The sequence below is a fragment of the Diabrotica virgifera genome, chromosome 6, assembly GCF_917563875.1.
Source record: "Diabrotica virgifera virgifera chromosome 6, PGI_DIABVI_V3a".
Taxonomy (NCBI): Eukaryota; Metazoa; Arthropoda; class Insecta; order Coleoptera; family Chrysomelidae; genus Diabrotica; species Diabrotica virgifera.
Window position 1 is genome coordinate 219,386,669 of NC_065448.1, and position 24,320 is coordinate 219,410,988.

At 32.4% G+C, this 24,320-nt stretch overlaps 1 protein-coding gene across 1 annotated transcript in view; it reads right to left on the reverse strand.

Moving 5' to 3' along the window:
- Positions 1-24,320, reverse strand: part of LOC114341823 (neuronal acetylcholine receptor subunit beta-3-like) — a 69,993-nt gene that overhangs the window by 30,465 nt on the left and 15,208 nt on the right. Inside the window, exons 3-6 of the mRNA XM_050653698.1 lie at positions 21,402-21,556; positions 21,061-21,201; positions 13,101-13,145; positions 12,852-12,958 (exon numbers count right to left, since the gene is read on the reverse strand). Of these exons, the coding sequence (XP_050509655.1) occupies positions 12,852-12,958; positions 13,101-13,145; positions 21,061-21,201; positions 21,402-21,556 (448 nt within the window). The remainder of the gene's footprint in view (positions 1-12,851; positions 12,959-13,100; positions 13,146-21,060; positions 21,202-21,401; positions 21,557-24,320) is intronic.

The window sequence follows — 24,320 nt, forward strand, 5'->3', positions numbered from 1 at the left end:
GGCATGTTGTCAAGTCAACTAAAACCCAGGAAAGGTTGTAACGCCACGAAGAAGAAGTAGAGTACCATATATTAAATATACCATACATTACCGACTGATAAGTCTCCTCTCCCAAATTTTCAAGCTTTTTATGAGAATAATAACAAATAGAATGGAAAAGAACAACCATTTGAGTTACACCAACCAAAGGGGCAGGTGGGATTCAGAAAGCATTACAGTTCAACAGAATACCTACACACAGTCAAACAAATAATAGAGTTGACCAATATGCATACCTTAAAACAATGATCAACTCCACAAATGTTTATCTTCAGAGAATCAAAATCAGAATAGGAGAATAGAGCAAATTTTAACAAAATGAGAAGAGTTTTCTTAACAAGAGATTTAAAGTTGAAGCTAGTGTTAGATCGGCTAAGTGCTACGTCTTTGTTTTATGGACTTTGTTTTATGGAATGGGAGCTTAGACTTTGAGTACGGCATCAATAAAAAAAACTGGAAACATTCGAGTTGTAAGTCTATAGAAGGATTCTGATAATATCAAAGAGGTTCTGAAAAAGATAAATAAAAAAATCTAATACAGAAATAAAAACTTCAATTTGTATATTGGTATAAAAAAAATTTATTAAACTTTTTAAAAGTGTCGTCGAAATGGATTAAAGCATAATGTTTTCTATCTGATTCAGTTCATCCTCAGTGCAATCTGTTACCTACATGAAACTAGCACACTAATGAAAGTGGTGACATCAAAATATATGGTTTATAATATGTTATAATTGTAGAAAATAATGCGACTCTAAGTCGATGGTAATGAATTCTATTCTAATACTTAAAAAAGCAACGTGGTTCCTTGCTCGATTGGAACACCTGATTCTTACCAGTTCAAAAGACACATACCAACTCTAAAGAACTGGAAATGTTAAATACAATCAAGACAAGAAAAATGGAATATCTCGAACATATTATACGTGGAGAAAGATACAATTTGCCCCAAAAGAAAAAAAAAGTATGTGTGTGTACTTTGTACGCACGTAAGAAGATATACTTCTATTATATAATTATATGATTATAAACGAAATTAATATACTTTTTATTTATATTTTATATAAATATAAAACTAACTTATACTTACTACTTCTCAAACATTTTTATTAAAACAGTGCCAAAAATTAAAATAATAAAAGAATAAAACACACACAAACACATTAAAAATGCCACAAATGATTTCTGAACATTAATTGTCGGAAAATTTTTTAACTAAATACGTATTTTCTGAAAATAAAATTATATAATAAATATACTTACAATCATAAAATGTATAAAAAAAATAAAAAAATAAAAGTTTCTATTGGGATTTGAACCAACTTACCAGCGCGGCTGGTATTGGCGTTGTATTGGGGTTCACTCACATTAAACGCTTCGCCACGGAGACAGTGTGTCATTATGTGCGAAGATCGACTAACTAAACGGATTAAACTTTTGACATTTTTGAGTTAAGTAAATCAAATTATTTTGATTTTGAATTGAAATGATTTAGAATTGAAAAAATACAACAAAACATAGAGTAAGAAAACAATATATTAGGTGAATATTGATAGAAATTTTGATGGTAATCAAATTATGTAAATAAAAGTATTACATACTATGTATTTTGTAGGTTCAAATGATATTACATACTATGTATTTTGGTAGGTACCTATGATACATTTACAATTATTACGTACCTGTTGCTTTAAAAACTATTTAAAAATCACTACAATTATAAACTTTTTTGTTTTGCCATATTGGATAATTTTTGTCATGTCATTTGAACATCCAATCAGAACAAAGTTGTAATGCGACTGCGCCGGGATCAAAGGTTTTAATCCAATTAAAATTCACCCTCATATCGCGCGTAAAGAAGTATAACTTCAAAAAGCATAGGGAGACGTACAATATCATGGCTGTGCAACCTAAGAGAATGGTACGGATTACATGTAGGTACATCAAATGAACTTTTCAGAGTATCGGTCGTTAAAGTCCGAATAGCTATGATAATTGACAACCTCTATCACGGAGATGATACTCTAAGAAGTAGATAATAAATCAGTATTAAGAATACAGCTACATGAACAGAATAGATTAGTACACAAAGAGATTATAGGACAAGGAGGCATAATTGCATAATAGCATGGAGAGGAAGCGACAAGTAGACTCAGTCTAGACTGACTTCTCCAAGGCCTTCGACAGAGTCAATTTCGACATTTTGCTTGCAAAACTCCTAAATTTAGGATTCACTAAGGAGGCCATAGAATGGATATCAAGTTTTTAAAGGATCGAAAACAAAGGGTGAAACTATTTAATTTCCTGTCTGAATAATTTGAGGTTTTATCAGGTGTCCCCCAAGGAATCCACTGTTCACCATTACTATTTAATCTCTTTATAAACGATATTTCTGATAATCTTGAATCATCAGTTTTACTTTTTGCAGATGACTTAAAGTTATATAGATGTATAAAATCTGTAGCTGACATACATATATTGCAAAAGGATATTGACAGGTTATGGGACTGGAGTATACAGAATAATCAGGGCCGTGCGGTGCTATGATGCGGTGAGGCAGTCGCATCAGGCGGCATCACAAGGGGGGCGGCATAATTAATAAAATAAAAATACATCAAAATAATTATAGGAATAAGAAAGGGTGTGCAAAATATAATATTTGAAAATATCTGATGGCGTGTATCACTCGAGTTTAAAGAGTGGCGCATCCACTCTGTAAACTTACTTTTAAAAGTGAAAGCGTCTTCTACAGAAACAACAACCTTGTTTTGTATTATACAAGAACTTAACACTTTTTTTCTGGTTCTACAAAGCGTTGGGAAGTTCTGATAAAACATGTTTCACAACTCTAAAACTGTTAAGCGATACTATGGTTTATTTTTTAACCAGAAGGAGTAAACTGAAAAGACAGATTCACACCCAAGAAGTCACTAGAATAATAACCAAATACATCTTCTTTTTTTGGTTGATCTAGTTGACCATCAACGGTAATCCATAAATATTATATTAAATTAATACTTCGCTAAAGAGTTCCAAAAGCAACTGCTTTTTATATAAAAGCAGACTAACAATCTAAAAATTAAAGGAATAACACAGAAAACACAAAAATCGCCGATATATCTTAATTAACCTATGAAATGTCACTAGTGTCAAAATTTGATAAATGTCATTAGTGTCAAAATTTTATAACAGTGGAGTAAACTTGCCTGCGGTTGGACCAATTACAAACAAGCAATACAGCGTGGTAAATTTGAATCACTCTTCTTGGTTAAAAAACAAACTATAGATGGCCAAGTCAAATACGAGTAGATGCATGAAAACCTTGATTTCAATTTTGTGATATATGATGCATTATTCAAAATAATAGAAGAAGTCAACAAAGATACAGAAACTTAAGTCAAAGCACGAGGATTAGCAAAAAACCTTAGCATTAACAAAATTATATATTTTTATGCGGTGTAGTTCTTTGGCATGATATTTTATTTCATATAAATTCAGCCTCGAAGATGTTGCAACATATAACTATAAATTTGTCAGATTGTGTAAAAACGTTGTCAGAAACAATAAAAAATTTAAAAGTTACAGACAATCTGGCTATGACCAAACGAAAATTACTGCTAATGAAATTGCAGAAAATCTTGATATAAGCTCGGAATTTCCAGCGGAAAATGAAATTCGAGCCAGGAGAAAAAAACGTCAATAATAAAGCGTCAGAAGAAGATAAATTTAAAATAAATTTTTTCATCTATATTAATTTTAGACATTGACATTAATTCTTTGATTGGTCGATTTTCTCTTCTAGAAATTCATAAATAAATAAATTTTTGATATTTTTAAATTGAGGGAAATAAATGATCAAACACTAAAAAAATATTGTATGAATCTTCATTCAACACTTTCAATAGAAAAAGAATCGGATATACAGGCAAATGATCTTCTAGAAGAATTGCGTGGTATATCCCAAATGATAACATAGTCCATGAAACTTTTAGAAGTTTTGAACTATTTCTGTATCCCCAAATGTAGTTGTATCGCTAAGAATTTTATTAACACTCCCTGTCTCGGTAGATAGTGAGGAAAGAAGTTTTTCAAAATTAAAAATTATTAAAAACTAGTTACGAATCTCCATAAGACAAACAAAACTAAAAAAATAGCACTCATTTCAATAGAGCCCTCACTAGCTGCTACTTTAGACTACACCAATCTGATTGACGAATTTGCCAAAATTAAATTTAGAAGGGTAAAATTGTAATTTTTGTAAATGTTATGTAATGTTATTACGATTTCATTTAATTTAAATTATGTTCTGTTTTTAAAATAAAAGTGTGTTCATTTTGCGCAGTTGCATTTAATAAAAATAAAAGTTAAGTTTTAATTATATTTAAGGGGCTGCATTTCGAAGAATTGCATCATATTGAAAAAATGTACCGCACGACTCTGAGAATAATCTTACATTAAATATCGATAAATGCTATTATATCAGTTTTTTAGGGGGAATACACAATATGACTCAAACTATCTTATGAATAATGTTAATTAAGATATAAAAATCAAATTAGAGACCTGGGCATCACTTTTAATGATAGCATTACTTTCAATGACCATATTTCACACATTACATTGAAAGGTCTTAAACTTCTTGGATTTACATTAAGAAACTGTAGTGAGTTCCCAATTGATGTAACGAAAGTTGTGTATTGTTCTCTTGTACGCTCTCAACTAGAATATGGCACGCTAGTCTGGTCTCTTATGTATGACCAGTATATCAGTTCCATTGAGAAAGTTCAGAATAAGTTTCTTAGGTATTGCGGTTACAAAATGGGAATACCAGTTGCAAATATAAACAAAAACGTAATTTTAAATAGATTATATCTAACAACACTTTATAACAGACGAATTCAGTTTGATTCTGTATTTATTTATAAATTATTTTATAATTTAATTCAATGTCCGGAACTTTTAAGTAAAATAAGCTTAAATATTCCACAGCATAGACTAAGATCTTTTAAATTTTTCAAATAAACTTTCATGCTTCCTATTATGCCTGCAATAATCCATTTGATAGGGCCTTAAGGTTTTTAAATAGTCACTGTGATATAGATCCTTTTAATTTAAGTTTAAATCAATTTAAAACCATGATTTAGAGTAAACTCTAGAATTATTTCTAAGTAATGTATTATTTCTAAGTGTAGTTATAAGATAAATTAGATTAAAAATATAATCTTATTATAATGCTGTAATGGGGTGATCCCGTCTATTTAATAAATAAATAAAAATATCCCCTAAACTCTTCACTCCCACACTTATTTACTTGGAGATATTTTTAAAGAATTAGAACGGGAAAATTAGAAATACTCAACAACCTGAGGTTTAGAGAGGGATATACCTATATAATTTGCTGTTATTGGCTGTTTAATAGCTACTCTGAATCAGTGTTTGAAGTAGCATTGAAAAATCGTTTTAAAATCGGTAAAGATATGATCAAAAATATCAATGTCTAAAAGTCGAGAACATCTTAACGTTCTGCTGAGCGCAGTAATTACTACATTTAAAAATAGCTCAAATATTAACGAAAAAAAAAAGCGAAATGCATCTTCGTTGAAAAAGTAATAGGCCTTGGGCCCGCATATACAATTATTATTTATGACCACACCGTTGAAACTTTTTGTACTTGTTATTTGGATGGAGTCGGACAAATTTTGAGCTTGGCGCATTATGGTAGTGGGGCGTTTGTCTGTCAAGCGGTGACGAAGTTGTCAATTTTATGCAAGAAAAAAATTTATTACCACATTGGTCATTCTATTTTAATCAATGGATTTTATCATATAAACAACGAAAACAATTTTGTCGGACAAAAATATTGGGGCATATGACGCGTCGGACACGCTAAATATGTCAAATTTATGAAAATAATAAATTTATTACCACATCGATAATTTTAACGGTATCTATCATAAAACCTTTTTACAATAATGTGGTAACCTTGTCGGACAATTTTCACGGGGCATATGCGCAGTCGGACGCGCCGAAGATGTCAATTTCCTGAAATTTTTTTATTTACAACCATTTTTCCGACAGCATTAGTAGGTTATAAGTAATTATATTCTTAATCAAAAAATCAAAGCGTCGGACAAAAATATTGGGGCAACTCGACAGTCGGACAAAAAATTTAATTTTTATTAGTAAAGTATACTTTCAAATTATGCTGGGTTCGTGCATCCCTTATCTTTACAACCATTTTTCCGACAAAAGTAGTAGGTTACAAGTAATTATATTCTTAAACAAAAAATGTAATTGTCTGACAAAAATGTTGGGGCAAACGAACAGAAAACTTAATTCTTTTAGGCTATCGACGAGGAGGTATTATCAAAAAAAAAATTTAAAACAGTGTTTCTCGGTTACTTTTGAATCGATTTAGCTGAAAATTGGTACACACACTAAGTAAAGCATTTAAAAGGGTATGACGCAGATCGGAACCCAAAATTTTCTTAAAAAATTTTCCGACAAGAGGGAAAATTTTAGAAAAATTGTGATCTGATAATTTGTGTACATACTCCTTGAACAACGACAAATATCGTTCTGTATTTTTTTTCTCGAATTAAAAAAAAATTTTCAGCACATGTATCAGGTTATAAGTAGTTATATTTCAAATCAAAAAATCTAAGTGCCCGACATAAATAGTGGGGCACATCCAAAGTCGGACAAAAAATTTAATTTTTATTAATAAACTATACTTTTAAATTATTCTGGGTTCGTGCATCCCTTATCTTTACAACCATTTTTCCGACAAAAGTAGTAGGATACAAGTAATTATACTCTTAAACAAAAAATGTAATTGTCTGACAAAAATGTTGGGGCAAACGAACAGGAAACTTAATTCTTTTAGGCTATGGACGAGGAGTTATTATCCAAAAATATTTTAAAACAGATTTTTTCGGTTATTTTTGAATCGATTTAGCTGAAAATTGGTACACACACTAAGTAAAACATTTAAAAGGGTATGACGTAGCGCTGTACCCAAAATTTTCCCAAAAAAATTTCGGACAAGAGGGAAAATTTTAGAAAAATTGTGATCTGATATTTGCGTACATACTCCTTGAACAACGACAAACATCGTTCTGTAGTTTTTTTTTCTCGAAATAAAAAAAAATTTCCGACACAAGTATCAGGTTATAAGTAGTTATATTCCAAATCAAAAAATCTAAGTGTCCGACAAAAATATTGGGTCAAATCCAAAGTCGGACAAAAAATTTAATTTTTATTAATAAACTATCTTTTAAACCTTTCTCGGTTCGTGCAACCCTTACCTTTAAAACCATTTTTCCGACAACATTAGTAGGTTATAAGTAATTATATTCTTAATCAAAAAATCAAAGTATCGGACAAAAATATTGGGGCAATTCGACAGTCGGACAAAAAATTTATTTTTATTAGTAAAGTATACTTTCAAATTATGCTGGGTTCGTGCATCCCTTATCTTTACAACCATTTTTCCGACAAAAGTAGTAGGTTACAAGTAATTATATTCTTAAACAAAAAATATAATTGTCTGACAAAAATGTGGGGCAAACGAACAGAAAACTTAATTCTTTTAGGCTATCGACGAGGAGGTATTATCAAAAAAAAAATTTAAAACAGTGTTTCTCGGTTACTTTTGAATCGATTTAGCTGAAAATTGGTACACACACTTAGTAAAGCATTTAAAAGGGTATGACGTAGATCGGAACCCAAAATTTTCTTAAAAAATTTTCCGACAAGAGGGAAAATTTTAGAAAAATTGTGATCTGATATTTGCGTACATACTCCTTGAACAACGACAAACATCGTTCTGTAGTTTTTTTTCTCGAAATAAAAAAAAATTTCCGACACAAGTATCAGGTTATAAGTAGTTATATTCCAAATCAAAAAATCTAAGTGTCCGACAAAAATATTGGGTCAGATCCAAAGTCGGACAAAAAATTTAATTTTTATTAATAAACTGTCTTTTAAACCTTTCTCGGTTCGTGCAACCCTTACCTTTAAAACCATTTTTCCGACAACATTAGTAGGTTATAAGTAATTATATTCTTAATCAAAAAATCAAAGTATCGGACAAAAATATTGGGGCAATTCGACAGTCGGACAAAAAATTTATTTTTATTAGTAAAGTATACTTTCAAATTATGCTGGGTTCGTGCATCCCTTATCTTTACAACCATTTTTCCGACAAAAGTAGTAGGTTACAAGTAATTATATTCTTAAACAAAAAATATAATTGTCTGACAAAAATGTTGGGGCAAACGAACAGAAAACTTAATTGTTTTAGGCTATCGACGAGGAGGTATTATCAAAAAAAAATTTTAAAACAGTGTTTCTCGGTTACTTTTGAATCGATTTAGCTGAAAATTGGTACACACACTTAGTAAAGCATTTAAAAGGGTATGACGTAGATCGGAACCCAAAATTTTCTTAAAAAATTTTCCGACAAGAGGGAAAATTTTAGAAAAATTGTGATCTGATAATTTGTGTACATACTCCTTGAACAACGACAAACATCGTTCTGTAGTTTTTTTTCTCGAAATAAAAAATAATTTCCGACACAAGTATCAGGTTATAAGTAGTTATATTCCATATCAAAAAATCTAAGTGTCCGACAAAAATATTGGGTCAAATCGAAAGTAGGACAAAAAATTTAATTTTTATTAATAAACTGTCTTTTGAACCTTACTGGGTTCGTGCAACCCTTACCTTTAAAACCATTTTTCCGACAACATTAGTAGGTTATAAGTAATTATATTCTTAATCAAAAAATCGAAGTGTCGGACAAAAATATTGGGGCAACTCGACAGTCGGACAAAAAATTTATTTTTATTAGTAAAGTATACTTTCAAATTATGCTGGGTTCGTGCATCCCTTATCTTTACAACCATTTTTCCGACAAAAGTAGTAGGTTACAAGTAATTATATTCTTAAACAAAAAATATAATTGTCTGACAAAAATGTTGGGGCAAACGAACAGAAAACTTAATTCTTTTAGGCTATCGACGAGGAGGTATTATCAAAAAAAAAAATTAAAACAGTGTTTCTCGGTTACTTTTGAATCGATTTAACTAAAAATTGGTACACACGCTAAGTACTACACTTAAAAGGGCATGACAAAGAATTGTACACAAAATTTTCCAAAAAGATTTTCCGACAAGAGGGAAAATTTCGGAAATTTTTTTTAAAATTTTAGAATGTTCTCTACAAGGCGGAACCCGACATCCGACGCCCTGAAGGGCACTAAGGATTATGAGAAAGAAGAAGAAGAAGGAATGTTCTCTACGTTACGTCCTTATAAATATTATAAGGTGTATTTATACAAATTTTCAGTTTGATCTATGTAGATCTAACCGAGAAAAATTGTTTATAGTTCGCTTTGGTCTCCTTGATGCTTATTATTTTTTTTATATCCCAGAGAACGGCTGTTCCCGTACATGCGACACTATATTATACAAGAAATTTTCGATTTTCTAAATGTGACTGAATTGAAAAAATTGGGCCAAATCCAATCTTAAAATATAGGAAAAGAGATATATGTCAACCATCCATTTTGGTCCAAGGGTGTGGATTTTACGTCCCATTTAGAGTCTGTTTTTCGTTCTCGTCCCCAAAACTCCCAAAAATTTAGAAAATTTAAGTCCGACTTTACAGCTTCCTTTAGTACTGAACATTACCTTTCCAAAGCATGTTTAATTTTGAAAATTCTTCTCTTCTTCTTCTTCTTCTTCTTCTTCTTCTTCTTCTTCCTTTTATATAGACATTACTCTGTCTGTTTTTCAATGTGCCTCCAGTAAGTTGTCATTCCACCTTTTTCGTGGTCTTCCCACTGATCGTCTTCCTATTGGGGAACCTTCTCTGACCGTCCTTACTACTCTATTTGTTGTCATTCGGCTTATGTGGTCGTTCCATTCTACTCTTCTGCTTTTCACCCCATAGGCGTAACCAGGGGGTGGTTTTGGGGGTTATAACCCCCCTTTTGGATGTACTTTGAGCTCTATACGCTTAACACAATTATTATTCCATACCCCCAGAGACCTTCAAGTAGACGTAACTCCCCCTTAGGATCATCCTGGTTACACCTCTGTTTCACCCAGTTATTAATGTTGTCCACCTTGCATCTCCTTCATATATCTGCACTTCTAGCTCTATCCCACAGCGTCTTACCATCGATTTTTCGCAATGTTTTCATCTCTGCTGTTTCTATAGCATTCTTTTTGTCCTTTCTGTATCAGGTTGTGTTTCTGCCGCGTATGTCATTATTGGTCTGATGACTCTTTTGTAAATTCTGCCTTTCACTTCTTTTCTGATGTTTTTATTTCTCTATATTGTTTCATTCAGGCAACCTGCGGCTCTGTTTGCTTTATTCACCTGATCTTCCACTTTTGTTTCGAGCTTTCCGTAGCTGCATAGTGTGATGCCTAGATATTTAAACTCCATGACTTGTTCTATTATTTGACCCTCCAGCTCTAATTTACACCTTATTAGATCTGCTGTTATAACCATGCATTTAGTCTTTTTTAGGGAAATTTACATGTTAAATTTTCTAGCGGTTATATTAAATTCGTGCAGCATATGTTGTAAATCATCTTCACTTTGAGAGATTAGTATTGCGTCGTCTGCATAGCAGATTATTTTAAGTGGTTTTTCTCCCATTTGGTATTCTTTTTTTGTTCTTACTTTTTTTATTATTTCGTCCATGATCAGGTTGAACAACAGAGGACTCAGGGAATCTCCCTGTCTTATCCCATTGTAATTTTGAAAATTGTATATACCATTCAAAAGTTACCGATCTCAGAAATTTTATTCAATTTCTATTTAAAAAGGGAAAAATGTTTTTTCTCAAAGTTCGCATCACCCCGTGGAATATTCTAGCATCTATAAAATACTAAAATTAATACCTAACTATAGCCTCATTCCTTCTCAACATTCAGTTTTTTCATTCATTCGTTTATGTTGGATAATAAAAAAGTTAAGGACTTTAATAACTAGCCATGTTTTTCATAGACAAAGTGTGTTTTTAAATGGCAAACTTTAAGGAGTAATTGTGCATGACAAAATAAAGTCAGTTTGCTTTACGAGAAAAACGTATGTCCACAAATGCATCGTTTCCGAGATAGGGGGTGTTGAAGTTTTTCTGACAAACTGACGATTTATTTATTGCTTTAAAACCAGTTGAGATATGCAAATGAAATTTGGTGGGTTTTAAGAGGTAGTTATTGCACATTTTTAACTACAGTTAAGAATTTAATATTCACCATTGGCGCGCATACGGGTAATATGAGCCGAAAAATACGTAATTTAATATGAAGTCAAAAATGTATAAAAATTAATTTTTTTTAAATTGTACCAAAACGCCCCATTATTTTTGTCCGACAAGTGATCCAATATGCATTACACATGTAAAAAAACAGTACAAAATAAAAATAACATCTGTGGTAATAAATAAAAAAATTTCAGGAGATTGACATTTTCGGCGGGTCCGACTGCGCATATGCCCCGTGAAAATTGTCCGACAAGGTTACCACATTATTGTAAAAAGGTTTTATGGTAGATACCGTTAAAATTATCCATGTGGTAATAAATTTATTATTTTCATAAATTTTAAGTTATTTTTCGGGTGTAACTTCAATGATATTATGCTAAAAATGATGGTGTATCGCATAATTAAAATGCGTTTATCTCGAAAACGGTTGAGTTTAGGAAGATGAAAGAAGTATACCTTTATTAAGTAAAACAAATGGGAAAATAAAAATTTTAATGTCAAAATTATACAGAGTGAGGGATAAAAAAAATTGAACGTAATAAATGAGTGCTGAAAGGCATATGTGGCGCCCTCTGGGCAATGCATAATTTTTGGTAAGGAATTTAGATTTCTCGACCCAAGAAACCCCCAAATATAAAATTTCATGTTGTTATCTCATACCTATCAGGAAATATTAAATAATAAATAAAAAAAAAGTTTAACTTTGACACCCTGTATCTCGGCTATTATAAACTTTGTACTAAGGTAAGTTAGCTTAAATCGGCCTATTTTAACCTCAGGAACCTGAGGTTAAGCTATGGCCCATTCTTTACCAAACACCCTGTATGCATAAAAATTACTTCTTCTTTTAATTGTACCAAAACGCCCCATTATTTTTGTCCGACAAGTGATCCAATATGCATTACACATGTAAAAGAACAGTACAAAATAAAAATGACATCTGTGGTAATAAATAAAAAATTTTCAGGAAATTGACATCTTCGGTGCGTCCGACTGCGCATATGCCCCGTGAAAATTGTCCGACAAGGTTACCACATTATTGTAAAAAGGTTTTATGATAGATACCGTTAAAATTACCGATGTGGTAATAAATTTATTATTTTCATAAATTTGACATATTTAGCGTGTCCGACGCGTCATATGCCCCAATATTTTTGTCCGACAAAATTGTTTTCGTTGTTTATATGATAAAATCCATTGATTAAAATAGAATGACCAATGTGGTAATAAATTTTTTTCTTGCATAAAATTGACAACTTCGTCACCGCTTGACAGACAAACGCCCCACTACCATAATGCGCCAAGCTCAAAATTTGTCCGACTCCACCCAAATAACAAGTACAAAAAGTTTCAACGGTGTGGTCATAAATAATAATTGTATATGCGGGCCCAAGGCCTATAATATTGTACAAAGATTACGAAAATTAGATGGCAAAAATCTGGAAAGGGTAAAACACTATATATCTTTACGGCTGGAATAACTGGAATAATATGTATCAAAGCATTTCTATTATACAAATTGACTTACTTGTACAAACACAAATCTGGTTGCCAAATTTCTCTTCTAAAAATGTGCATAACTTGTATCCCACTATAATCATGTGGGTCCCATATAAGTTTTTCATCTTGCCAACCCTTGTTGAAAAGAAAAACTGTCAAAAAATAACTACTACAAACTAAGTTAAGAAGATAAACTAAAAATTTTGAGCTACAAGGTGCAGGTTATCAAAGATTTATGAAACAAATGGGTTTATTTAGTTCTAGCTGGAATTCTTACCAATTTTGTTACTCCCAAAACTTCAAATACTGATCGCTTTTCATCCTGAGAATAAAAATAAATAAAAATTAAAATTAAATTAATGTTAAACATAAATGGGGAGAGAATGTAAGTCTGTCTCACATCTTAGCTTATTTCTGGCATTTCTGGTATCTATTCTGTGTTTTTATACACTTCTAATTAGAGTTACTAAGCGTTCAACAGCTTAAGGATATCCGGGTTTAGTTTTTCAGTACGTTTTGTAGCTTTTCTCTTGTTTTACTATTTTCTTAAGTATTATATCACACAGATTTAGCTGATTTAAATATTATCTCGTCCTTAATTCTAGCGGCTAAGTTTTTAAATTGTTTTGTAACGTTTGTTTATTATAATAAAATCAATTTGGTTTTTAAGTATACAGTGATAGTCAAAAGGTGTCAAAAGTCCGGTCCCACCCTTGTATCTTTTGAACGGTCATACTTATCATAGTGAAATTTGGAGGGAGGAAATAAACGGACGTGGGCTTCTCAATAGGGCTTTTCATCGACTGTCATTTGTTTCGAGCTTCTGTCATGTGTCACATAATATTAACATATATACGTCATACGTCTTTGGTTTGTATTATTGTAGTCGTATGACTACAATAACGTATGACGTCGATATATTAATATTATGTGACACATGACAGAAGCTCGAAACAAATGAGTCTGAATGAAAAGCCCTATTAGGCTGTGAAATTAGTCATAACAGGTGCCGTAATAGTGACAAATGACGTTACAGTGCCACTGCGATAGGTAATTTTAAATAGGACCTTATGGCAAGTGATACCTCGTTTGAAAGGTATTGAAAATGCCTGTCCAATCATACTTTGTTTGGATTTAGGTTGATTTTGATGAATAAATTAAATAAAATATAAAATTGTAAAAATAAAATAAAAATTCCATTTTTATTCAGTTGCAATGCGAAGGCAAAACCGTCTTATTTTTCACTTAGAACAGGGAGCGCAGACCAGCACTCTAAGGCCCGGTTTTTCAGTAAGCGGTTAAAATTTTGGTTAGCTAACCTAGTTTAAATTTTAACCAATAGCGTTTTTCAGTGCTTTAAATCAAGTTAAGAAAATCTCAGTTAGCTAACCAGTTTTTTTCTTCTGTTGGCAGCAGTAACTGTACGTGCGCATGTGCAGTTCAAGAAATAATGATCAATTTGACAGAAAAATAAATAAAAAAAATTTCATAACCAAACTAAAAAAAATATTAATGCAATGCAATATCAAGTTCGGAATCTTTGTTTAGTTCATAACGTCTACCTCGGTTCCATAACAGAAGAGAATTAGAATTACTGGGACGATTTAGACTTTTTTTCCGATTTTGTTTGTCAAAGACCACGGTCTTATCACTATTTGAACAGATTGACCAGAAAATAAGAAGTCAGAGTCAGACTGTTTGGTAAATAATTAAGTATTTTGCTGTATAGACAAATATAAAATAATCTTTTTAAAATATTACTACGAATCATGCATTAAATCCTGTTACAGTAAGTGTAAACATAGGTACAGTCGGAAAAATGAAAGAATACCCATGAACGAACATATAAAACACGCTGTATTTTCCTGTCCCCGTGTCACAAACAGGGCCTATTTTACCACTAGGCCCGTGAGGCACCTGCCTCGGGCCCGCATATTAAGGGGGCCCGGAAAGATAAAATAAAACTTAGTGCAATAACAAAATAAATTTTCAAAATTCTTTCATTTTACGAACAGGAAATGATAAGCGAAATGATTTCCAAGCGACTTCACCTGTCACAATTATATCTCTCTCATCTTCGATAGAAAACAACAATGTCAATAACTCTTTTCCTAACGATAAATGGGATTCGCCAAAACATTTTTTTAATCTGGAATTTTAACAATATTTTATAATAATCGACCGAATCAATATATGTATTATAAAATTAGTGAATGTGTTACACATCATCATTATCATCATGGTGCTACAGCCCTTAGAGGGCCTCGACCTTCTCAAGCGTTCTACGCCATTCTGTTCTGTCCCTTGCATGCACTTTCCAGTTGCCGACTCCGATCTTCTCGGCATCTTGTGTTACCCCGTCCATCCACCTCAAATTTGGTCTACCCCGTCTTCTCATTCCCACGGGTTGAGCTGTTAGAATCCTTTTTATCATGTTCGATTCAGGGGCTCGGGCTACATGTCCTGCCCACTGCAGGCGATTTCGCTTAATTATAGTGATAATATCTTTTCCACCAAACGTTTGCTTGTAGATATTCTGCAGTTCAAAGTTATATCTACGCCTCCATATTCCGTTCTCACAAACCGCTCCGAATATCTTGCGTAGTACCTTTCTTTCAAAAATTGATAGAGCGGATTCATCTGTTTTAGTTAGCGTCCATGCCTCTGAACTATATGTGAGAACGGGGACTATCAATGTTCTATACAGCCTTATACGAGTTTTTTGAGACAGACGTTTGTTAGATAAGTACTTTGATAGACCATGATAACACCTGTTTGCAATTATTATTCGCCTTTTTATTTCCTCAGATGTGTCATTATTGGGGTTAACCGATGTCCCTATATATGAACTCTTTGACCGCTTCGAAGTTTTGGTCATTGATGATTAGATCTGCATCAACATTTCCAGCTCTTGTGTTTGTGTTGGTCGCCATGAATTTTGTTTCATTTTGATTTAAATGTAACCCCATTAGTTCTGCTGCTGCTACTAGATTGGTTAGGATTTCCGCAGTTCTCGCCCTGGTTCTTGTTATAATGTCCACGTCATCTGCATATGCAAGAATTTGGACTGATCTATTAAATATTGTTCCTCTGCTATCTAAATTAGCGTCTCGTACAACTTTTTCTAAGGCTACATTAAAAAGCTGACACGCCAGCGCATCTCCCTGCCTTATGTATTTCGAATGGGGTTGATGAGTCGTTTTGAATTTTTACTGCTGATAGCATCTTCGCCATTGTCACTTTTATCATAGATATGAGTTTTTTTGGAATTCCCAACTCATTCATAGCATTGTAAAGACTTGGTCTTAAGACACTGTCATATGCCGCCTTAAAATCGACAAAAATATGGTACATATCTATGTTAAACTCTTGCGCTTTTCGAGGATCTGTCGTAGTGTAAAGATCTGGTTAATGGTTGAACCTCCGCGCTTGAATCCTGCCTGATATTCTCCTAGAAACGTTTCGGTATAGGGCTTCAATCTCTCGTGTAAAATGTTTGACAATATCTTGTATGCTGTATTTAGGAGAGTTATTCCGCAGTAATTATTGCATTCCAGTTGGTTTCCCCTTTTGTGTAGCGGGCATATTAAGCCTAAACTTCATTCTTCAGGCATTTGCTCCTCAGACCAAATTTTACAAACAATTTCTCGCATCACCTTGGTGATCTGCTCTCCACCGTGCTTAAATAACTCTGCTGGGATGCCATCGCTGCCTGGAGATTTGTGGTTCCTTAGTTTTTCAATAGATATTTTCACTTCTTCTACCGAGGGGGGTTCCACGAGCTCCTCATTTCGGTATTCCAGCTCTATGTTGTTAGTAGGTTCCCCTTCCAGCAACTCTTGAAAGTGCCCTACCCATCGTAACAGGATATCATCTTTGTTGGTAAGTAAGTTACCTTCCTTATCATTGCAATAATTGATTCTCGGTTTGAATCCTTTTCTAATAGTATTTATTTGATGGTAGAACTTTCTTGTTTCTCCGTGACTCATATGGCTTTCAAGCCGTTCTAATATGTCATTTTTTGAGTCTCGTTTCTTTTTTCGGTGTATGCGTTTTTCCTCTCTTCTTAAGTTTTTGTATCTTTCTATTGTTGTCTAGTTTTCCGTTGTTGCATGGTCCTAAATGCCTCGTTCTTCTCATCTGTTATTTTTTTGCAGTCTTGGTCGAATTAGTCGTTTCTTTCTTGGGTTCGGGATATTCCCAAGGTACTTTCGGCTGCTAACTTCAGAGCCTCCTTGCAGTTGTACCACATTTCCGTGCTTGACTGGTCGACTGCCCAGGTGTGTTCTAGGATTTCTTTTATATTTGACTGGAACTGTTCCTCTATGTTTTCATTTTTTAGCATGTGTAAATTATATTTTACTTGTCTAGTGCCCCTTTCTTTCTTGGCATTGGAAATTCTTTGTCGTAACTTGGGCCCTACCCCCCTACCATGAAATGGTCTGAGTCAATATTTGCGCCTCTGTAACTTCTCACGTCCATTAGGTTTGTAAAGTGCCTTCTGTCAATTATAACATGGTCAATTTGATTTGTGGTATTTCCATTTGGTGATATCCAAGTTGCTTTATGGATATTTTTATGATTAAAACATGTACTTCCCACAATTAAATCCCAAAATTAAATTAAATGTGTTACACAACTGGATAATAATAAATCCAGACATTTGCAAGGTGTCATTTGGAATTTTTTTTAAATGGAAGCTAATGGGGAAAAATTCTTGGAGAGTGGTTAGTGTACAGTCCTAAATGTAGCCGTGTTTATTGTTACGTTTGTAAATTGATTTCCACGAAAATTATTGTTCTTCTAACTTTCGATGGGTATAATGACTGGAAAAATATCAATAGGACAGTTATTCAAAATGAGCAATCTTCTGAGCTAGAGAAGTAGTACAGTAGCACAAATTGTAACATTAATGGAAAAAAGTTATTTAGAAGAAAAGGAACATTAGAGAAACGTTTTTTAACAAATAATAGTAATAACCATTAAATTTATGTCCAAAAACGATCTTCCCCATTCTGATTCAACAACTAAATTATTTACAAAAGGAAATGACATAATATATACAGTGTGTCGCATTTAAGATGAAGGCAGCTCTATATTTCGGATAAATACAGATTTGAAGTTTTGCACAATCATACAGTTTGAAGGTTCACATTTTTTGAGATACTCAGCTAAAATTTAAATTTTAAACGCAGCCTACGCGACTCCACATACAGGGTAAATTTTTAATATTTTGCTTCGCGTTAGAGATATCGGAAAAGTTATTTGAAAAAGTTATTCCAAATATTATTCTAACCCCACATACCAAATTTCATGACAAAATTCGCACTTTTAGTTTTTCCATTATTTGTAGTCAGGACCATCAAACTTAAAAATGGCTAGACCGAGATGCTTCTCGGGACAGCTGAGATCAATTTTAGGGTTCTGAATACAAATACTGAAAAAATTAAAAGTGCGAAGTTTGTCGTGAAATTTGGTATGTGGGGTTAGAATAATATTTGGAACAACTTTTTTAAATAACTTTTTCCGATATCTCTAGCACGAAGCAAAATATATAAAATTTACCCTGTTTCTGGATTCGCAGTATTTTACCGCGATTAAAACTTAATTTTCAGTTGAGTATCTCAAAAAATATGAACCTTCAACCTGTATGACTGCAAAACTTCAAATCTCAAAATCTGTATTTAACCGAAATATAGAGCTGTCTTCATCTTAAATGCGATACACAGTATCGATATTGAAATTTCTATTAAATAATTAATTCATTTAAAAAAGTTATTATTTTTATTAAATCATATTTAGGGGCCCGAAAATTGTGTAGTGCCTCGGGCCTGATTTGAACTAAAATAGGCTCTGGTCACAAAGAAAATTGACCATCGCAAGTTCATGTAATAATAATTATTACATGTATTTGCGCTGGTCAATTTTTTGTGTGACACGGTGACAGGAAAATACAGCGTGTTTTATATGTTCGTTCATGGGTATTCTTTAATTTTTCCTACTGTACCTGTTACAGTTATATTTAAATATATTTCCTTATAATTCCTTCCTATATAATAACGATAATAATTTATAATTTCAATAATAATAATTTCCTTATAATAATAAGGAGGTATAAGAATACTTCCCGCGATGGAAGATAATATCATAACCCAACTAATCCCTCCTGTCACTGTCAGGCAGGTACTCAAAAAAATAAACATGATGCATTCACTGCACCAATGCGCAAGAATAACCGCAAAATTCGGAGTTAAACTATCTAACGAGGATCGGTTAAAATCGTGGTTAACTTAAAAGAGTTTAAGCTCTAACCTAGTACTGAAAAACTGATTAAACATGAATATTTCGGTAACCAAAAAATAAATAGGTTAACCCAGCACTGAAAAACCGGCCCTATATCGACGATTTTCGACTCTATTTGGAGTCAGCATCAGAGAGGCTTGCAATTTTTAGAAGCCATGGAGGTGTTACCAGGGAAATGGACCAATAAGTTTTCAATTTAAAATCTTTTAGTAATATTTTTCAATATTATTAATGTTTCTATTAGGTTGAAAACTTACTTTGCCTTTCAGTTGCCAGATGACGCTAGTCACCTAGTCCATAAACGTCAGTTGCAATGCGGGGATAAGCTTTCGAATTTTGTCACTTCGGGCAGAGAGCAGCAGACCCACGCCTCTCTGATGATGACTCCAAATAGAGTCGAAAATCGTCGATTTAGAGTGCTGGTCTGCGCTCCCTGTTCTAAGTGAAAAATAAGACGATTTTACCTTCGCATTGCAACTGAATAAAAATGGAATTTTTATTTTTTTTTATATTGGTCTTTACTCCTTTGAGTAACCAGGTCCATTTTCCGTTGGAATTTACCAGCTGAACAGACGAGGTCGTGAATTGTAAGTTTTTGAATTTCCTCTTGTCTTCTTCGCTTCAGCATCCTTCTGGCTTGCAATTTTTAGAAGCCATGGAGGTGTTACCAGGAAAATTGACCAATAAGTTTTCAATTAAAAATCTTTTAGTAATGTTTTTAATATTTTTCAATATTATTAATATTTCTATTAAGTTGAAAACTTACTTTGCCTTTATAAAATTGTAGTTTCGCATTTAATTAATAAAAATTCAAACGTCGCGTCGGCCTATGGTTATTTGTCAAAAAAGTTGAGGCTGACGTAAATACAACAAGAGAATTTATAAACGTCCCTTTTTTGACAAATAGCCATAGGCGGACGTTTGAATTATTTTAAATGAATGCGAAACTCGAATTTTAGTATTTATTTAATTTATTCATTAAAATCAGGTTAAACCCAAACACAATTTGTATCTATCACTATCACACTTTGACCAAATTTTTTACCAAGAAATAAACAATACCGTATACAACTGTATGTTCGTAATTTAGATGTACTGTGCATATGTATTTCATGTTTTTGCAATTATAATAGAGTTTATCTGTAAGTATACCGTGTTTTATTAATTTTTACCATATTCTCCGGCTAACTCGGCTTTTCGATAACCCGAATCGGCCGCGGTCCCGATTGATCCGACTTTTCGAGGTTCCACTGTATATTAAAATTGTAGTTTCGCATTTAATTAATGAAATATTATTCAAACGTCCGCCTCTAGTTATTTGTCAAAAAAGTTTACGTTGACGTAAAAACAATTAGAGAATTTAAAAACGTCAACTTGTTGACAACTGACCAGAGGCGGACGTTTGAATATTTATTAATTAAATGCGAAACTACAATTTTAGTATTTATTTAATTTATTCATTAAAATGAGCGTAAACTCAAACAAAGTTAGTATGATTGACTAGGTATTTTCAATACCGTTCAAACAAGGTATAACATGCCATAAGGTCCCAATTAAAATTACCGGTCACAGTGGCGCTGTAACGTCATCTGTCAGTTTAACGTCAGACTAGTTGAGAAGCCTACATCCGTTTATTTCATCCCTTCAAATTTCACTATTATAAGTATAACCGTTCAAAATATACGAGGGGGAACCGGACTTTTGACTAGCACTGTATGTTGTTAATTGTTTTGAGAGAATTCTCATATAATAATATAATATTATGGCTTGTAGATCATAAAATATATTTAAACGACAATTTATTTTTTCTTGACAGAACCGTAGCAACATTTTTCTACTCGTTCATTAGTCTCTACCAAGCCAAAAAGTTCCCACAATGTTATCCACTGCTACGAATAGCATTCCTACAAAAATTTTAAATGATGAATACTTACTAATGCTACATGGTTGATATTAATAGCTACTGAAACTGTGGTAGTAGTGTTATGTTCTGTAACAGGCCTAACGTATGGATTATAGTGGTAGAGGTAATCTCTTCGGAGCCTATCAAGATGTGTCAAAGGTTTTTGTATCTCCTAAAACAAAGATAGTACAGCAAGATAGGCATAATTTTCAAAATGCAATCATTGGTAATATAAATTAATATTTATGATAGTATGTGGAAGAACAGATATAGTTAGGATATTCTTTGAAAGATGACACTGACTAAAGTATCAATGATTTCTAATGAGCTGGTAAAATTGAAAAAAAAAATGAAATAATTACAAATGATTACCTCTGTTTCATGTTTAAATTGGCAATCAAAATACCATTTAGCCTCCACACCGGACCATGTACTAAAACTGATTACTTTTAAAGGAAGAGGATCTGGATCTACCCACGAAATGAAGGGCAATTCTTCTCCTTCTTTACCAACAGCTATGTCTCCATCTACAAGTTAAAACCATACACCATAGAATTTTAGTCCAGGGTAATAAGGTTTTTTCCATGACACTTGAACATCCAGGGTACTGAAGCGTTTTTTCAACAGGTAATACCTATAAGAGCAAATTGTAACTATTTCCTGCGTAGGATCTGGCGGCCATTTTTATTTATAAACAATTAAGTGTCAAAAAATGACATTCTTCATTTTTTTTTCAAATCAATGGAAAATAGGGAAACTTATGGTTTTTTTAGTACAAATTTCTTCGAGATTATGGAAAAATCTTTAAAATGACGTATTACAAAGTTTGATATACTCATTTATTGTTAATATAATTGCGAAAAAAGGTCGGAATTGCAAAAAAAAAATATTTTCGCAATAACTGTTGTAAAAATTAGTGTACAGCTCTGAAATTTTTGTCAAATAAGGGTTCTTTGGTGCTTAATATGTGATAAAAATTTCAAAGCGATTCATTCAATTGTTTAAATTGTATTCAAATTGTTTATCTCAGACAGCATTTTTTTGCACTAACATAAGTCAGAAAAAAAATGACGTTAGAACCATTCCACAGGTGTCAAATAAAAGAGCATGAGCTATATTTTCAACTTGGTTTAAAAAAAGTGAATAAAAAATGCATTTATTAGTAATAAATAATTATGCAAAAGTATCGTAAATCCTTCCTTATAAACTTTTTATTTTGTTATACAGGGTGTCCAGAAACTCTACCGACAAACGAAGACAGGAGATTCTTCCGATAATTTTAAGATAATTTGACCCAATTCACTTAGTCCAAAAATGCTTCCTAAGGGAGCTAGAGCTCTTTGAAGATGGCGTCTTGTAATTAGTTTTTCTTAAATACGGCCAGAACGCTTCTATTTAGAAAAACAAAAATTGGTACGCGTATTTATATTCAAGATATAAATCTAATCCATCCATTGCAAATTTCTAGTACCGATCATAGGCGTCCGTTTTGGGTAGGGTAACGGTTATTTTATCGCATAACTTTTTATCTTTAACTTTTATGAATTTCTGACAATGGATTATTAAATTGTGAAGTATTCTAGTACTAAAAGGTACTCTTGTTTTAAATCGGTAGGACACACCGTTTTCTAGAAAAATCGATTTGAACATTTTTCGCTTGTTGAATCAAAAAGAAAATTTCAAAAAAAAACTGTTTAGAAAGACGAAAACTGGTACATTTATTATTATTCCAGAGATAAATCGATTTCATTAATTGCGAAGTTCTAGTACTGGTCATAGCCGTCCGTTTTGGGTAGGTCAACAGTTATTTTATAGCATAACTTTTTGTCTTGAATTTTTGAGCTTTTTTGACACTAGATTATTAAATTATGAAGTATTCGAGTACTAAAAGTTACTCTTACTTTATGTTGGTAAAATACTTCGTTTTTTGATGAAAGGTTCTTTCAATTTTATTTCAAATTCCAAAAACGAAAAACTTTCAAATCGATTTTTCTAGAAAACGGTGTGTCCTACCGACTTAAAACACGAGTACCCTTTAGTACTGGAATATCTCACAATTTAATAATCCGGTGTCAAAAATGCATAAAAGTTAAGGACAAAAAAGTTATGTGATAAAATACCCGTTGCTCTACCCAAAACGGACGCCTATGACCGGTACTAGAAATTTGCAATAAATGGAATCGATTCATCTCTGAAAAGTAAATACACATACCAATTTTCGTTTTTCTAAATAGAAGCGTTCTGGAGGTATTTAAGAAAAACTAATTTCATGACGCCATCTTCAAAGAGCTCTAGCTCCCTTAAGAAGCATTTTCGGACGAGGTGAATTGGGTTAAATTGTCTTAAAATTATCTGAGGAATCTCCTGTCTTCGTTTGTCGGTAGAGTTTCTGGATACCCTGTATAAGGAATTATATATATTTATTACAATTTTTTATCAATTATGATATAAATAACATTACTCGGTAGTTGTACACTTAAAATATTGTAAAAAAGTTAATTTTTTTGGAAAAAGTTATTCAAAAATTTTTTATTCACTTTTTTAAACCATGTTGAAAATTTAGCTCATGATCTTTCATTTGACACCTGTGGAATGGTCCTAACATCATTTTCTTCTGACTTTTACTGCACAAAAAATTTTCTCTGGGAAAAACAATTTGAATAAAATTTAAACAATTGAATGAATCGCTTTGAAATTTTTATCACATATTAAGCACCAAAGAACCCTCATTTGAAAAAAATTTAAAAGCTGTACACTAATTTTTACAACAGTTATTGCGAAAATATTTTTTTGCAATTCTGACCTTTTTTCGCAATTATATTAACAATAAATGAGTATATCAAACTTTGCAGTACGTCATTTTAAAGCTCTTTCCATAATCTCGAAGATATTTATACTAAAAAAATTATAAGTTTTACTGCTTTCCGTTGATTTGAAAAAAAATGGGGAAATGCCATTTTTTGACAGTTAATTGTTTATAAATAAAAATGGCCGCCAGATCCTACGCAGGAAATAGTTACAATTTGTTCCTATAGGTATTACCTGTCGAAAAAACGCTTCAGTACCTTGGCTGCTGAAGTGTCACGAACAGGGTATATTTTTGTCTTATTACCCTGGCCTATTTAACAATCTTACATATACATAGAGAAATACAATCTTTCTAAATTAATAGATTTCAATATGTTAGAAATTTCTCATCAGAGTTGGTAATCGAAAGAAAGTGTCACTGGTAATTTCTCATCTCTAAAGTTGAGAAACAGACCTACCTTAAATCCATTTCCAGAATAATGG